This window comes from Pygocentrus nattereri, chromosome 3 (assembly GCF_015220715.1).
Source record: "Pygocentrus nattereri isolate fPygNat1 chromosome 3, fPygNat1.pri, whole genome shotgun sequence".
NCBI lineage: Eukaryota > Metazoa > Chordata > Actinopteri > Characiformes > Serrasalmidae > Pygocentrus > Pygocentrus nattereri.
In genome coordinates, this window is record NC_051213.1 from 37,327,983 (window position 1) to 37,345,860 (window position 17,878).

The 17,878-nt window shown below is 39.4% G+C and overlaps 1 protein-coding gene across 2 annotated transcripts; it reads left to right on the plus strand.

Annotated features, from left to right (window-relative positions):
• The first annotated feature begins 1,904 nt into the window (after positions 1 to 1,904).
• On the plus strand, positions 1,905 to 17,198 carry si:ch211-183d21.3 (serine/threonine-protein kinase SBK1). Of its 2 annotated transcripts, none has more exons than XM_017700779.2 (5): positions 1,905 to 2,352; positions 8,084 to 8,245; positions 8,421 to 8,623; positions 9,354 to 9,578; positions 10,894 to 17,198. In XM_017700779.2, exons 1-5 carry the CDS (start codon positions 2,325 to 2,327, stop codon positions 11,440 to 11,442), a joined length of 1,167 nt encoding a protein of 388 aa, XP_017556268.1. In that variant the 5' UTR covers positions 1,905 to 2,324; the 3' UTR covers positions 11,443 to 17,198. The 2 variants fall into 2 exon arrangements, with proteins under 2 accessions (XP_017556268.1, XP_017556267.1); XM_017700778.2 differs by having other exon boundaries at positions 1,906 to 2,352; positions 8,061 to 8,245.
• The last annotated feature ends 680 nt before the right edge of the window (positions 17,199 to 17,878 follow it).

A 17,878-nucleotide genomic window follows, 5' to 3' on the forward strand; every position in this document is an offset into this window, starting at 1 on the left:
GTCTGATTTCACCTCTTAGTAAGATGAGGAAACAAACACAGATTTGAGCACAAATGAGGGATTAGCCTCAGTGCATAAAATCAAATGCCTTCTTACCAATAACTAAGTCTCATGTTATTTACATGAAACACCTTAATTCATGTAGGTGTTTTAGTAAGGAGAGACTAAAATGCATTCTGTGACTCATGAGCCAATAGCTGTGCTTGTAGGTGGGTCTGAGGTCAAGCAATGAGTGCAGTGCTTCTCCTACTGACTGAACTTTGTAGTGTTCAGTTCAGTTCAAATTACAACAACTGGAAAGAATAAAATGTGAAAGAAACAAAACATCTTAATGTTTTCTTAAGACAGTAGGATGATGTGATTGCAAAGTGTGATTATTTTCTCAAAATAACATATTTAAAAGCTGTATTATTGCATTTTTGTACAGTGTATTAGATGTTATGTTTTGCTTTTTTATTTTTGGCACAGTGTAATATGTCTTTAAATAGAACAAACAGTAGTTGCAGCATGTGTGTTTACACTACTGTGCATGTAAAATAAATACATGCACTTTTGTACTGTATTGCCATGCACACAAATGATGAATAGTATGGTTATTCTCTATTTCTGTCCTTGTGATTGGTATTATAGATAACATTGAACACAGTTTTTGTTAGTTAACTGCAAATCAAGCCTTTCTTTCAGGTTGTTAAATTATGAAGCTCAGATTTACACACACACCTATCAAATGTGAGTTTGTTCATACAGATATATCAAAGATGAAATTGATATATAATAAAACTGACAAAATTGGAATTTACCTGTGTTCCTTTTGTGATCACATTTGACTGCTTGCAACTTTGGTGAATAAGGGCCAGTGTGATTGAAATCTCCTTTAAATGCTGATTCTGAGAAATTGTAGTTCTAGACAAGCACAGTAGTAGCTTGACATGTTGGGTAAGACTGGCTAATGTCAGCTCTGACACACTAGCAGCATTTCAGCAACTAAGCCAAGTAGGATATAAGCAGTTTATTATGACTGTGGAATCAAAAATAGACCAAAAAAATTATTTGAGATGTTTACTTGCTTGATGTAAACAGTTAAATTCTCTGGTATAACAATTCATTTTGCATTCTTTTAATGTTGTGTCCAAAGTTATTTGTTGACTGTTCATGCTGGCCTGGTGCAGAGTTACAGTATACCCGCTTTTTAAACTCAGAATTACACAGCTTTGGCCAATTGCATGAAGGCTAGTTATATCTTAAGTGTTTACTAAGTTACTTAATCCAAACAACACAAGCTAGTTTTAATATTGCGTTTATGAAGCTAGCACCCACAACCCCAGTTCAGTGGGACTCTGAGGGGCAGCCACTGAAAAATCCAAACTAAAGCTGCCGTTCTGTTGGTTTTCCAGAAAACACTGTGTAAAAAAACTGCATATTTGGTTGTCTCAAGAAAATTGTGTAGCTACTGACAGAGCACAGGAGGCGTGGCCATGCAGATCAGTCATGTGAGGAGGCTCTTGAGAGGCACAGTTTCCCTGTCTTTTCATTACTAATGCTATAATATTAACAAATAAACAGACAGCGGCTACAGAGAATTAGCTATAGCTTAACTTCTACACAACACGTTTCACTTCACATCAGTTTTATGAAACTGAGGTTTCTGCCAATTTTTTCCATATTGACAATGGCAGAATAAGTGAATAGCTGTCTCTGGATAGTTAAGACAGAATAAACAAGTCGTTTCAATGTTATGTTTAAATTTTATGAAGTCATTTTTAGCTGTGCACAGAGATCTGGTCCCTACTACAATGAACGGCGGCCTGATTCTGACAATGAACTACTAGCCAATCGCAGCGCCGGGGGCGGGGTCATCCGGAATATGGGTGGAGTAAGAAAACACGCCTCTTTTAGAGAGATCCCTGGCGTGGAAAACACACAAAATGCGAGAAGACAGAGCGACAGCGTTCCTGAGGAGTGTGTGTCTGTGTGTGTGTGTGTATATAGATGAGCACTGAAGTAGGTCACACAAACACACACACACACATTTACAGGCGCGCACACACGGAGCGAGGCTCCAAACGCAGCAGCAGCAGCAGAAGAAGAAACGGCGACTGCAACGACGGCGCGAAGGAAAACAAAAACAGTAAACATCCAACGGAAAGGTGGCGGTGGCGGTCAGAGGATCTTCGTGGCTTCAGTTTTCATTCAGGAATATCTCGACGGGTCTCTATGGGACGGCAGCGGACCGGTGTGGCACCGGGCAGAAGTTTCGCTGAGCAGCGGCTGGTCCTCGAACAGTGAGCGCTGAGGAGGAGACGCGGGGGTCCGGATGCAGGAGCATGGTGGAGAGAGGCAGGGCACCAGCAGGTAACTTCTCCCTCTTTCTCTCTCTCCCCCTCTCTCTCTCTCTCTTTGTCCAAACACTAGCAGCAGCACATCCACTCAGAACTCTGTTCACATGGACACCACTGCCCTGCTCGAATTAAAATAACCAAGAGGGGGTGTTGGGTGAAAAAGCTGAGGGAAGTCTGAGGAAATGTTTATTATTTACTGTAGCTATACATGCTTTTTTTTAAGCTCCAAGAAGCATTAGATATTGTTCATTTTGCACTGTGATCAGTTTGCTTAGACGTTTGTAGGTTCTATCTCACTCTGTATTTAAAGGACTAAGGCATAGAAACATTGAAGTAAGGGAGCATTAAGAGTCTGTATGGCATAATAATAATAATAATTACAGTTTAGTATGTAGACATTTATGTTTCAGACTGTAATAGAGTAGTTTTATAACCCAGTTTAGGTTATCAACATAAGCAGCAAACTTCTGACAGTCCTCCAGTGATGCTGTGTTGTTTGTGTGGGCTTTGGAACATTTTGTACATCCAAGGCAAGTATGGATGGGCTTTAAATATAATAGAAATCTCAGGTGAAATCACATCCAGGCATCAATTCAAAGGGAGATGGCACTTTAACAAAGAGCATGATATTTGTCATGTTTTTTGATCAAGACTAAATATAAGCAAAGGGGATGCGTCCCCTCTCAAATCAAGCCCTGGTTTTACTAATATTGCTTCTCTTGAAAGTCTAAGACTATTTCAGTTCAGCATAGCATAGCACCTTTAAATCAGATGTCATCCCAAAGCGGGAGGAAGAGCTCCCATAGAGAAGGAAGGAGGAACACAGAGAGGAACTGCGACTCGAGAGATGGAAACCCATCTTCCTTTGGACCGCACCAGATAGTGGAGTTATGATATGAGTAGAACAAACAAGTTTACAAGGAGGATTAAATGGAAGCTCTGGGATCACACAGAGGAAAGATCCATTACATAAATCAATAATGATTTCTCTGAGCTGCACTTACATTTGTGTGGTCATAATGAATTTTTTCATGACTATTTTCAAACCTCTCTTTATCACTTAGAGTTAAACTGACTGTTTCTGTTGCTGTGCTGTTAAAACTGAAATATTTTATAGTTTATTTGTCATGGACATAACAGTGACATTGTAAGCATACAATTCTGCACAAGCACCATATGCACTGTGTTTATCCACTGTGAAATACTAATTTACAACATCTGCCCACTGGAGGCCTTTCAAATAGTTAAAAAAAAAATACAGGCACAAATACAATAAAATACAAATGTGTCAGTATAAGAATAATAAGTGTGAGAGCAGTTTAGTTTCTTTTTCAGCCTTGATTCAATATCTCTATTGAAAACAGTAGAGTTGCATTTTTAAGTGGGTAAACAGTATATGTAAATGACCTCTGCTCTGATTGGCTGGCCTGTATTGTCATTCAAAAAGCAGTCCACATTGAAACACTCCTTATAACTTCAGTGTGAATAGGTGGACCTGAACTGCTATAGGCTGAATGTTAATATGTTGGTTTTCATGACCTCATTAAAATTGAGATAAAAAAGGCTATTTTTGCAGCTTAGTTTCCATACATTGACCGAATGGACTAAGGAGGGAATTGTGCATTTTGAAAGACTGAGCATGATTAAATACATTAAACCTCTTTTAATTCCTAATAAAATATCTCATCTTCTACACATCTAAACATCCTTATTTTGGACAGATTTATGAGTGAGAAAGAATTAACATCAGTTTTCACTGCAGCATGTTTTTTGTTTAGCCAGCAACAATCAAACCCTTTAAGGGTAAATGTTTTCTGAACACTGCAATACTGTGCCACTAAGGACACAAATGTGACTCAGAGTTAGTACAGTGTTGATTCAGGAGCAGCTGCTCACAGCCTGTATGCCTTAACTGTGATTTGAAAGACATGGGCTGATTCTAAGCCAGCAATCTTACTCTTGAGGCACATCATTCATAGGTTTGGGGAGCAAACCTCTGCTTCTGCTGCTGAAATATTTAGTAGAGTTCCACCTAAGAAAGCTGAATGATCTGTACTTGGACTAGGCCTGAAAGATCTTTGTTTTTGTATCAAAATCGCAATTTAAAAAAGTGCAATTTTCAAATCACAAGAGCTGCAATTTTTTGGTATTTATAATGTACATTATCAACATTTTAGGAGGGGAAATTTAACTTTACAACTCAGAGCCTGTGAACTGCCTGGAGATAAGGTAGACCAATCGGAGGCAATCAAACCTCCATGTATTGTGACACGACAACTACAGTTCACTGGCAGTCTGGCCCACTACATTTAGGGTTCAGGCCTCAAGCCAGAAAAGGCATATATTCTGATCTTATAGGCCAAAAAACAGGCCTTAGTTTATAGACAATAATTGCCGACCAAAAGAACAGAGCAAAAGCAGCAAGCAAAACTGTAGAAGTATAAAGAGGAAGACATTTTTGAAAGTGTGTTTTTTTTTTTGTTTGTTTGTTTTTTTGTGTTTATATACTAGGGGGGAGGGAAAGCTATAATCATGATACATGTGGACGAACATTTTGTAACATGGTTTGTGCTTCGGACCCCTTCCCCAACAGGATGAATCTGATGGTTGCAAGCACGTTGAAACAGTAATCAAAGAAAGCCCAGTCAAAACTCGGTGAAGGATGTGTCTTCCAGGGATAGTAAATTATCTACTATTATCATCATATCTTCATATCTTTTAGTATAATGCTAATTATGTATTTGTAAGCTAAACATTGATCCAGACCTTTTTTGAGCTTGTTCATGTGACATTAACACGTAAAGATGTATGATGATGTCTGAAACTCCTACGTAATCCTAACCAGTGCCTCTGACTTTTTAATGTTTATTTCAGGCTTCACCTGCTGAAACAGATTTGTTTACTTGACAAAAGCAAATAGAAGTAAGATGAATATGTCATATGAAAATACTTAGCAAATCACAAATCTTTAAATAGCACAACTGAATTGTATCAGGGTAGACTTATATTATGGTCAGAAACTGATCAATGAAATTTTAGAGGTAAATAATGTGTATGATGATCTAACACATATGAAGACACAGTTGACTTCAAATCACATATTATTCTGAGCATCAACAGATGATCTACTGTCTCTAACTGTACAATAGCAAGTTGGAGCTGCATGGTAGAAGGTTCTGATAAAGCAGATAGAGAGAGTACAATGCTAGCTCAATCATATCGGCTGTAATATGGTGCAATTAACATCTGCTTTATCACTATTACATGATGTCAGTATACACAATCCAAACATTCAAGTTAAACAAACTTTTGGCCTTGCCTTAGGCTTGATAAGCTGTAAGCGTATGGACAGCTATCAGAGTGAACACTGCCTGCTGTCGTTTCATAACCAAGAAAACACTCACTAGTTTCATAAATTTTATTCATCTAAGAGCAAAGTTATGCTGTGGTAGTGAGAGGTTAATCTAGGGTTATTTAGTGGTAGTGAGTTGAATCTAGGGTTATTTAAAATACCCAGGCAGTTACATCATTGGTTACATGCCGTGTTGCATTATGTAGATACAGTACCTTCAAAGATTATTCATACCCCTTGAACTTTTCCACATTTTTTTATGTTACACCCAACAAACTTAAATGTATTTTATTGGGATTTTATGTGATAGACCAACACAAAGTAGCAAGTAATTGTGAAGTGAAAGGAAAATTATACAGTTTTCAAAATTCAAAAAATTTTGTCGTGCATTTGTATTCAGCCCATTGTACTCTAATACCTCTAAATAAAATCCAGTGTGACCAATTGCCTAATTAGTAATTAGAACCTAATTAGTAAATAGAGTCCACCTATGTGTAATTTATTGTCAGTATAACTAGAGCTGTTCTGTGAAGGCCTCAGAGGTTTGTTAGAGAACATTAGTGATCAAAATCATCATGAAATCATCAACGCATCATGAAAACCAAGGAATATACCAGACAGGTCAGGGATAAAGTTGTGGAGAAGTGTAAAGCAGAGTTAGGTTATGAAAGCATGAAGCACTGTTCAATGCATCATACGAAAATGGAAGGAGTATGGTACGACTGCAAACCTACCAAGGCATGGCCGTCCACCTAAACTGACACCCCAGGCAAGGAGAGCACTAATTAGGGAAGCAGCCAAAGTGCCCATGGTTGCTCAGGAGGAGCTGCAGAGATCCACAGCTCAGGTGGGAGAACCTGTCCACAGGACAACTATTAGTCACATACTCCACAAATCTGGCCTTTATGGAAGAGTGGCAATAAGAAACCATTTTTGACAGCAAGCCATAAGAAGTCCTGTTTGTAGTTTGGCACAAGCCATGTAAGGGACACAGCAAACATGTGGAAGAAGGTTCTCCGGTCAGATGAGACCAAAGTTGAACACATCATGCTCACCGTGAAACATAGTGGTAGCAGCATCATGCTGTGGGAATGCTTCTCTTCAGCAGGGACAGGGAAGCTGGTTAGAGTTGATGGAAAGATGAATGGAGCTAAATACGGGGCAACCCTGGAGGAAAACCTGTTAGAGGCTGCAAGACTTGAGTCTGGGATGGAGATTCACCTTCCAGGAGGACAACAACCCTAAACATACAGCCAGAGCTACAATGCAATGGTTTAGATCAAAGCATATTCATATGACTGAGCTTGAGCTATTTTGCAAAGAAGAATGAGCAAAATTTTAGACTCTTGATGTGGAAAGCTGGTAGAGACATACCCCAAATTGCTGCTGTAATTGCAGTGAAAGGTATTGACTCAGTGGGGGCTGAATACAAATGTAAGGCACACTTTCCATATTTTTATTTGTTTTTTTAAAAATTTATAATTTTCTATAATGGACTGGCGACCTGTCCAGAGTGTATCCTGCTCCAGCACCCCCCCCACCCCGCCGTGACCCTGAAGGAGAAGCGGCTCAGAAAATGTGTGTGTGTGTCTGTGTATAATTTTTCTTCACAGTTACTTGCTCCTTGTGTTGGTTTATCACATAAAATACATTTAAGGTACTGTATACACTCTCACGCTCATGTATTGAAATATTTTGCTGGAGCAGTAAAACATCTGGGTCTCTTTGGCTTACTGGAGAAAAATTGTTAGTCACATACTGCAAACTGCTTACTTTTGGGCACAATCAGTCTTATAAAGATTTTAAAGGATGAAAATTCAAAATTAATCTAGAGCTCCTCTGCACATGCACGTCTTCACTGTTAACTCCCAGTCCTAGTGACTGATACACACATACCAGCAGCACACACTACAATGTCTGTGTCACTGCTGTGTTGGGAATGAGTCACCACCCAAATAATTTCTGGACAACAGCAGTTGTTTGCTCAGAAACTGAACGATGATAAATGGGGTAGAGGGTGGCTGAAAAATTGTGCATCAAGAGAAGGGCTGCATGCAGTAATTGTATACCTGTTTGGTGGACCTAAAAGGTAGGTGGACCGCAAAATGTGGCCAGTGAATGTCTGTGTTGCAGAAATAACATTCTAGCCAAGCATCGCCTGGGTTACAAGCTCTTGGCAGTCTCCTCCATGTCGGCACTTCATACGCATCAGAGGAGACAAGTGCCCACATTTGCCCTGCCAAGCTGGTAGTACTGAATCCAAAAAACATCATAGTAGGAACTGGCAAGATTAAGCTGAGAAGAAGCACACAAGGACGAAAAAGTAAATATAAATTGTGCTAAACAATTAAACATTATCTGTGTTTCAGTGCCCAGGTGTGTGTGTCCGCAGCAGGGCGGAGCAACAGTGTGGGCGTGGCCCCAGTGGAGGACATGCAGGCACTGTCCATCACCGCTCTCTCAGCCTCCGAGGTGGAACAGCAGTATGAGCTGATTGGTCCATTAGGGAAAGGCACATATGGCAGAGTGGACCTGGTAGCTCACCGCACGCAAGGTACGAGTTCTGCTGAAAACATTAAGCGTCAAAAAGTTGATGTCTTGAAAATTACATTTCTAAAATAGAGCTCAGTGTGAAATTTGTCAATTGTTCTTTTGGTGGAACCCAAACAGTGAGTTCATTCCGTGGATGTATCTGTGTGTGTATGCTATTTTGTGTGTGTATGTTACAGGCACAAAGCTGGCTCTAAAGTATGTGAGCAAGAATAAGACCAAGCTGCGAAGTTTTCTGCGTGAATACAGTTTGACGGCTGCTCTGGGCTGTAGTCCATTCATCATTAAAGTTCTAGACATTCTGTTTGAGACAGAGGAGAGCTTTGTGTTTGGTCAGGAGTATGCGCCGGCAGGTGACTTGTTCGACATCATACCTCCACAGGTAAGTCTACATACATCACTGCATGCCTCCATAGTGAGAGTGTGGACAAACATACTACTGTTGAAGAGTAGTTCAAACAGTAACAGCATAACTAAAATGGGAGCTTAACAAATGTTCCCAGGGTCTATTGTTTAGCTCTTCATATGATACATCATACCTCAATGATTCATTAAGAGAACCTGTGAAAGGGTTCCAAGGGTTATGGTTAACATCTTGGGGTCATCAAATTCCATACAAGGAAGGATATAGGATAAGGAGCATAATATAAAAGCATAATAAGGAGCAGATTTTTGACTGATCAGTTAAGAGGAAACTTGTTTAATTTAGATTTCTTGTTAAACTTTCACTTCAGGCTACTCCGAATGCAGTTAGCTCCACGACCAAGCATTGTTGTATAGTCTCTTTTACTACATGGTGCTATCACTCTACAGTAGTCATATTTACCAAATCATTATTAATATTGCCATCCTTCATTCCTCTCTTGTATCTTGGTCATCTTGCTCTCTCTCTCTTTCTTGCTCATTCCTTGTCCCTCATCTCTGGTCTCTGAACCTCATTTACTTAACTCGGAGTCAAAGCTCCTTATAATTACATAACCTCCTTACTCTATTTCTTCTCCTCCCAATTTCTTCCTCAAAACCATCTTTCTAATCCTCTCCCCCTTTTTTCCTCCCTCTCTCTTCTTCCCTCTTTCCCTCTGCCTCCCCTCCCAAATCTCTCTGTGGTTCAGGCTGGTCTGCCAGAGGACATGGTGAAGCGTTGTGTGCAGCAGCTGGGCTTGGCTCTGGACTTCATGCATAGTAAGAGTTTGGTGCACCGGGACGTGAAGCCCGAGAACGTGCTCCTGTTCGATCGTGATTGCCGACGTGTCAAGCTGGCTGACTTCGGCATGACACGGCGTGCAGGAAGCCGGGTCAAGCGAGTCAGTGGCACCATTCCTTATACAGCTGCTGAGGTAGTAAGAACTTAATAATAACTTTCAGTTATATGTCACCTTTGCAGCTAAAATGCAGCTAAAGTACTTTGCAGTATGTTTGAACAAAATAGTAAATCTATATAACTATAGCTTATAGTTGTTTTTTTCAGGTTTTATTAGCCTTCTTTTTCCCTTTTTTACCAATTGCCTATTAAAAGCCTGTAATATTTATCACCATAAGCCATGCATAATTATGCTACATTTTCAAAGAGGTGTAACAGCAGTATTACACCATAAATCTGCAACACAGATAAACAAATAAAAGCCTCTAACAACATAAAAAATGCAGCAAGTATTTCAAATAATAAAATAAAAAGAATATGATGTCTTTCTAGTAAAAGTGAAAATCTGATTATAATTATAGCCTTATTTTGAACATAGTCTGTCTGTGGGATGGATTTGTTGATCGGTCATGTGACGATGCTTTTCTGAATATTATTATGGACATTGTCAGTACTACTACACAGTTAGAAATGGTGTTTCTTCAGGGGTTCTTTAGTAAAGAAAATGGTTCTATATAGAGTCATGAACACCTTTGCGTGAATGAAGGGTTCTTCGCATCAGAAAGGGTTCCTCAGATTGATGGAGAATGTGCTGTAGATGGATCTATATAGCACCTTTTTGCAAAGGGTTCTATATAGCACCAAAAAGGGTTCTTCCATTGTAACAAGCTTGACATCATAACTCAATCTAAAGAACCCTTTCATGATGCAAAGAACCCTTTAATCATGCAAAGAGTTCTTTTAAGTGTTCATGGTTTTGTGTAGAACCGTTTTACTAAAGAACCATTCAGTTTTAAGAGTACACCACAGTTCTCAACTGCACGTTTGACTACAAAGAGAGCATAATTTGTCCTGTTTAACTAGATTTAAAAATGATTAAAAACCAGTTTTTATCGTTTTTTATAGTATTTTATGTATTTTTATGGTGGTATTTTATTATCGAGATAAGTTATGTCACAGTACAATTCTTTTGAGCATACTGTGGTTATCGTCAGGACTTACAGAACACTGACCAACCGCAGGTTTTAATACAAAGAGAGAATAATTACTCCTGTTTAATTGGATTTAGGGAAACACTGAATAAAAAATGCTTTACGCAAGTGTTTTCAGTCTATTCCAACTGAATAAACATCCGGGAAGCTAAATATAGTGATGTATGTCATGTAAAATTGTCGTCAAGTGTCATGATATTGTATTTCCATATGACCCACTCCTGTAAACAAATTCTCAGAGAAACAAGCAGCCGTTGATGCTACAACAGGTGTAAAATGTTGTGTGGTAAAATTTGGCAGGTGTGCCAGGTCACCGGCTCAGAAGGCATCATCGTGGCAACCACGCAGGATGTGTGGGCGTTTGGCGTCTTGCTGTTCTGCATGCTGACTGGGAACTTCCCCTGGGAGGCGGCGCTGCCCAGCGATGCCTTCTATGCGGAGTTTCAGCGCTGGCAGAGAGGGGCGTGTCCACCGGGCGCCGTGCCCTCACAGTGGCGCCGCTTCTCCGATGACGCGCTGCGCATGTTTAGCCGACTGCTGGCGCTGGAGCCTGACCGACGCTGCGGGGTCAAGGAGGTCTTTTACTTCCTCAAATACGACCTGCTGACCCACCATCGCCGCAGAGCCTCCTGTAGAGCCTCCAGGGGCGTGGCCACACGTAGCTCCGCCCACAGACATGCAGAGCCTTCCCCCCCGCCTGGCACTTCCTGCCTTCGGCCTACCCCTCTCAAACGTAGCATCCTGTCGGAGCCGCACTCCTCCAGGGAAGAGGCGTCGAAAAGCCCCTCGCCCAATCGTCAGGACAAGAGTAAGATGGTGATGGCCACACCCATAGAAATTTGTGTATGAAACTGCGCTCCTTCCACATTCAGAAGATGACGACTGTTTAGTGTGAAAGAAACAGTCGGCCCTCCTCTCCTTTCACTGAACTGCAAAGGGATATTCCCAACACTGAGGCGCAGAGCTGGAGCTGGAGCTGGAGCTGGAGCTGGAATCAGACTCATCCTTTAACGGTAGCAACAGCGCGGCTACACGTTAGAAGATGGATCTGATCAGAACTGGTTTAATCACAGTGCAAAAGTCTTATGCTTCCTCTTAACAAGAGCTAACTATAGTAAGATAAGAATTTTGAGATCATTTTGAAGTAGTGTTATTAGTTATTTATCGGTCTCTCAAGCCTCATTAGTTTTTATCAGAGTGGTTCAATGTGAAATGATTCATGATAGAGAAGCTCACTTACTGTTTTCTTTGCAGTGGTGGTGACAGGAACCAGGATTTATTTAACAAGCATCTTATTTACTTTATTTACTGTGTACTACACATTATTTACTAACCCTAACTTAATGACCAGTAAACCTTCATGTGTTTTCTGCATATTTATATATAATGCTGACAGTAGTAAAAAAAAAGTGATAAATCTGAAAAGAGAGAAAAAAAAAACAGACTTTTATGTGGGGAATGGCCCTGCATGTAACTCTTTCCATAAAAGAAGTCTGAAAAAATGTATTTTTGGTCCAGAATCTTATTGCAAAACATAAAAAGCATGTTTTTAATCATTTCATGTAAGAACTCTGTGCGAGAACTTGTAGAGATACTTCAGATACACTTCAAAACACGACGTCTGGTTCCTATTAGCACCACAGTGAACAATTCTGATTAAGCACGTTGCTCTAGAACGGCACATTTCACATAAGACCACACTGAAAAACTTTGTTTACATCAGAGCAATTTATGTAGAAAATGTGAACATTTGGTGGAATTACCCTTTAAATGATTCTTTCTGGAACTTGGTAAGCATCAAACTTTCTGCACGCGAATGCTGTCTCTGAGGAGGCCCTCCCCCCTCATGTGAGTCACTCAGCCAGCCTATCAGAGGGCCAGTGATCTCAGAAGTTTGACTGATACATGTTGGCACAAATGGGACCACAAAGTGAGCTGTACATTTTTTGTCCAAGTTCAGTGAGACTAACTAAACATTGTTCATGGCCACATTGACAGAAGAGAAACACCACAGTCCATTTGCAGGGACGCTACATCTTCTGGACATTACTTTCCTTCTCCAGGACTCAACAAAGTATCTGTAGATGACAGGGATTCTTCTTATGTATGTGTGTGAGTGAGTGTAAGTGTGTACAGTTTGTTTGTATTTAATAGTTCTATACAAGCACAAGCTTTCTATAAATCTTTTAGGGGTCTGTAAGGACTGCAGTTAAAAGGGATTATCAGAATCCCTCTGGTGGAAATGAGCCAACAACAGTACTCTGAATTTGAGTTGAAGGCTAAGGCTCCCTGGAGCGTTGTCAGTATATTTTATCAGGTAGTAACACTATGTAGCTTTATTTTTAAACCAGAAGAGATAGACTTTATTAATCTGCACAGAAGTGAGCTGTCGTAGCCTGGACATTAGTACACGTTTACAAAGCTTTGAATGGTGGAGAACTGTTAAACTTTTAGCTTTTAGAATTTTTTGGTGAAAAAAAGGATTAAGGATGTTCTTTCTGATGTCTGAAGCACTGAAAACAAGAAGAGTAGGGCATGGGGATTCAAATAAATGTAGCATGGGGCTGAAAATGGAGCTGGTTAAATAGCAAAGTTGGGCGTAGGGAAGGGAATGCTTGCAAAAAAGGGAGCAAAATGTGGGTACAGGGGTTGAGGGGGGGATTGGGATTTGATGCTGTTGTGTTGTGTTGTATTGTACAGCTCTCCATTACAGTCTCCTTTATACTATGTAGCGGAGGGTATCAACCAGACTAATGGTTTGATCTAGGTACAATTTTTGGTTATGATCAGGGCTGGGTACCAATATTTAATACTTTTATTGTACCGACTGAGTTACTTTGGTCATTCAATACTGAATGCCAGGTCTTAGAATCTGTGAGCCAATAAACATACTTGTTTCAAAATCTAGCCTGCTGATTGGCTGTCTAAATATGCTAATGTACCTTAATAACATCAACATGTTGCAGCCAGTAAATGCACTTATTTCCACCACCTACTTTTCATTTCTGGTTTAAGTGCCATCCAGAAATCTTTCAGGAATATGTATTGAAAACAGAATATTGGTATCAATCTCAAAACCAGGTTTTAATGATACCCAGCCCTTGTCATCATATTAATTTGAATATAATGTTATGAAAGGGGGGCCTAGAGGAGGGCAATATGATGGAAATATAAAATCACGATACTTGAAAGTATTTTCACCGTTTGTTTCTTGATATGTCATTTTTTTGCTCATAAGAGAGCCGGCGCACTTATCTCATTGACAAGAATGCTATAAAAACTATGAGTATAACAATGTTATTATGAGCCATTATGCTGTCACTGGCTTATGGTATTATTGGGATTTGAACTAGCGATCTCATGATGGCTACACCATGTTGAAGCCTATATTAAAAAAATATATAATTGACATAATTTTCCTTATCTCATTGTATTATATACATTATATTATCTCATATACATTATCAATCAGCCAAGATGTGTTTGGAGTCCACATTTAGCTTATTTATTTATTTTTGTTCTGAAGCTACGGGGCTTATGTTGCTAACAAACATTCAAAGTGAATAGTCACCTAAATCTGTTCTGTTAGCACATCCCCAAAACTTCTCTCAACCCACATTCAGGTCTTCAGTAAGGGGCCACAAGCTAGTTAGTGTAGTTTAGGACACAATGTGACTTGCTCTGAACTTTTGAAATGATCAAAACATCACTGTGTAGCTGAATACGACTATTTTAGACAACAATGAATTCCGGCTCCCGAGCAGACTTCCCTTCGAGTGCACGCGTGTCACAGGTGGATTACATTCGCAGTTTCTGTTTATAAATAAGTATATCTTCAGTTCTTCAAGTAAAAAGGAACAGTGCTTTAAAAATGTAAACAGCAGAAATTGAGTTCAGGGTAAGTCTTAAACTTTACTGTGACTAAAGCACATTGACAAGTCTGCATGACTATAGTGAAGACCTGTATACAGTTTGCACAGGTGGAGGGAAGTTTAGGGGATGTATTTACAGAAAAGATTTGGGTGACTATTGACTTCTAGTGACTCGTAGCTCCAGTGCTAAACAAGAAAAAAGCAAAAGAAGCAAAAATGGAAAAAACTGTTAATCTGATTTTACAAATGTCCCTTTAAATCTAATTTTAGTGAAACATGCATTTGGTCAGTTTAGTTACAGTATGTCCACAATATATTCAGAAAAGCTTGTATCACTATTATTTGTTGTGATTACAATATCACATTGTCGTATCGTCTAATCCTAGGGCGAACTGATTATAGGGCAACACTTTTACAAACATCTGAGGCCTCAGGCAGTACTCCAGTCTGAAAAGCATGGACTTCTTATTTACTAAGCCATCACCAGCGAAACAAAGCCGACATTAGCTCCTGTTGCTATAGTTATACAGTTCTAAGCTTCGTGCTGGTTCACCACATCCAGAAAATCTGAAAAGCTCTCAGAATATACAGTAATTGCCACCAGTTACAGCTCAGTGAAACAAATGCTTGGGCAATATGCAAGTGTAAGGTTCTGAGTAAAAATACAGTTGAATGGCTTAACCCTTAAAGGTCTAGTTATTCTTCTGCCATATCTTACTGTTTAATTGTTATTGCATACATACATTAATTACAAAATTAGTTAAAGTATAGCATTAACATTGAATTTCATTGTGTAGCAACAGGTTCAAATCTTCATTTACTCATTTGTTTCAAAGTTTTAGCGGATATTTGAACCTCTTTCTCATTTTTACATGAGTTAGCTGTAAGCAAGCTGTGGTGTGCGTCACATTTGACCTGCTAATTATGCTATAGCTAGCTTAGCCAATAAGCCACAGAACAGGTTCGATTTCAGGTTTCAAGTCACTTGATTTTTGCTCTCTCAGACATGAGTTTTTATCATCTACGCTTGTTTCAGTACCTGTTAGAGTCAAACCTGTAGTGTGTCGCACTGTTTGGGTCTGAAGCCTGTTCACTTCCCTGCCTCAGATTTGAATTATCGTCTAAACTTTAGTGCTTTAGTTAGCCTGAATTGATGAAGCAGAGCTCTCATCATGCTAGCTAAGCTAATGCTAACCAGCTCCTCTCTCCTAGTTAGCAGCACTGTTTAACATTTTGCCGTAGTTAGATAGATGGCTTTATATGTGCTGAATGATGATTTGAAAATTGTGTATTTGTAATTATATGTAAATGAACTAAACTTTTTGGTTATTTTTCATTTTGAGAAAATGCAGGTCACTAGGCAGAACCTTCACATCACTTATGATGTTTTTACACCCCTTATAACATCCTCATCCCCTGATATGATATTTGGAGATGTACACACAATGCAACAATAACTTTAATTATCATAATAAAATATACCTTTTCTATTCACAAACAAATACACTGCGCTTACCACTGAATGTCTGCTTGTTTCAGTGAGCTATGACTGAGATATAATTCATCTTAAATGACACGATGCTTCTGTTATTGTAAATGATAACTACGACTTCTAAGAGTCACTGACTTGGTTCTAGCTGTAGTTTGGCAGTGGCATGTATTCTCATTTTATAAAGAAATGCAGTCGAATTTGGTGGGTTTAATTCACCTTAAGTGGCTGGAAGGCATTCAGGTGACAGCACTACAGTGTAATATCTGTCCCATCTTTATTCTTGTTCTCATTTATTTTGAGATTGTCCTGTTTTTGGTGGCACATTGAGTTCAAGTGACAAATCAAGCTTAAATCTGCCCTATTTATATCCTGCACATATAACAAGCAGATATAAGGCTATGCTGCTTGTCAAAAGTTTGGGGACACCATGTGTGAAAGTCTTATTTATTTATTTTACAACAGCTGCTAAGAGTTACTTTGAGTATATTTTGCATGTTCATCAAAATATCTTCCTTGGATTGAAGGTTTATGAAGGTTTTGTCTAAACAATGATTTAATAATGATTTGTCTAAATGTTAAAAGCCCGTTGGCCCAAAGGTGGTTTAAACATCTAAAAGATTTACATGCTCATATCACAACAAAGGAATAAGGTGTGGAGTTTGGAAGTACTTTTATCTGTTATTCTTCGAGTTTTGTGGTGTTCCAAGGAAAAATTAGAAAGAAATCTGAACAGCTTTGTATTCATTATGTAAACTTAATGGAAACAGGCAAAGAAGGCTTTCTCATTTATTAAAGTCAACATGAATTAGATATTATAACAGTTAGTTCCGATGGCGCGGCCTAATTGATTGAGAAACATTCTCTTCGTACTGTTATATGTTAACTGTATCATTCAGCTGAGCATCAGTTGTTAAGCTCTACTTGACCACATACAAAAACGGCAAACAAATACATTAAAAACTTCTATAATATTTGAACTCCATCCAATTTGGTCAGATTCTGAAGAAGAGTGTGACTCCAAGCACACAATGAACTTGCCCCTGTGGTTGCCCCCGCGCAAGCTTTTTGACCAGTAGTTGTGACTGCAGAACAACTGAACAGTCTGGAATTGGCCAGAAACAAAATACAATTCAGCAAAGAAGATGGGCTGTGAAATGCTTGTGATAGTTTTATGGCTTGCAAAATGGTCGCTACTTTTTTGGTGGTAGAAAGTGTCAAAATTAAAAACCATTGATATAATATTTGAGGCTTCTGTCCTTCCCTTTTTTTGCAGAAATGTTCTATAAAAGCAATAGAACACTCAAAATTGTGTGTTATCACAAACAGCACCACAAATGTAATCTATGACCTCAACTACTTTATTTAAGAGACCCTTATTAGTCCCACAATGGGGAAATTTCTCCTCAGCAGTCTAACCCATCCATGCAGTGAAACACCACATACACACACTTGTGAAGTCATACAGTGAGCACACTTGCCCGTAGAGGTGGGCAGCCCTATCCACAGCACCCAGGGAGTAGTTGGGGGTGAAGTGCCTTGCTCAAGGGCACCTCAGTCACGTCCTGTTGAAAGTCAAACCAGTGACTTTCTGTTTACAAGGCTGGTTCCCTAACCTCCAGCCCATGATTACCCCAGATCTGTGATCTGCAAATGATGTTATTTGCAATTATATTCTCATGGTCTATTGTAATCATACCACGCATTCCTTCCATGTTGTGACATATTTCTGAGCGACACTGTATGTGGGGGCAGGCTCTCTGAGCTAGCTGAGCAGTTTCAAGGTTGGCCTTGGCCTCGACGTGGTCTTAACATCATTTGGACTTGCTCTTGTCTCCGTCTCAATATCATTTGGACTTGCTCTTGTCTCTGTCTCAATATCATTTGGACTTGGTCTTATCTCATCCTCAACATCTTTTGGACT

Coding starts and splice junctions, on each gene's coding strand:
- si:ch211-183d21.3 (XM_017700778.2), top strand. CDS start 2,315: ATGCAGGAGCATGGTGGAGAGAGGCAGGGCACCAGCAG. Junction 8,246..8,420: donor GGTAGCTCACCGCACGCAAG/GTACGAGTTCTG, acceptor TGTATGTTACAG/GCACAAAGCTGGCTCTAAAG. Junction 9,579..10,893: donor TTCCTTATACAGCTGCTGAG/GTAGTAAGAACT, acceptor AAAATTTGGCAG/GTGTGCCAGGTCACCGGCTC.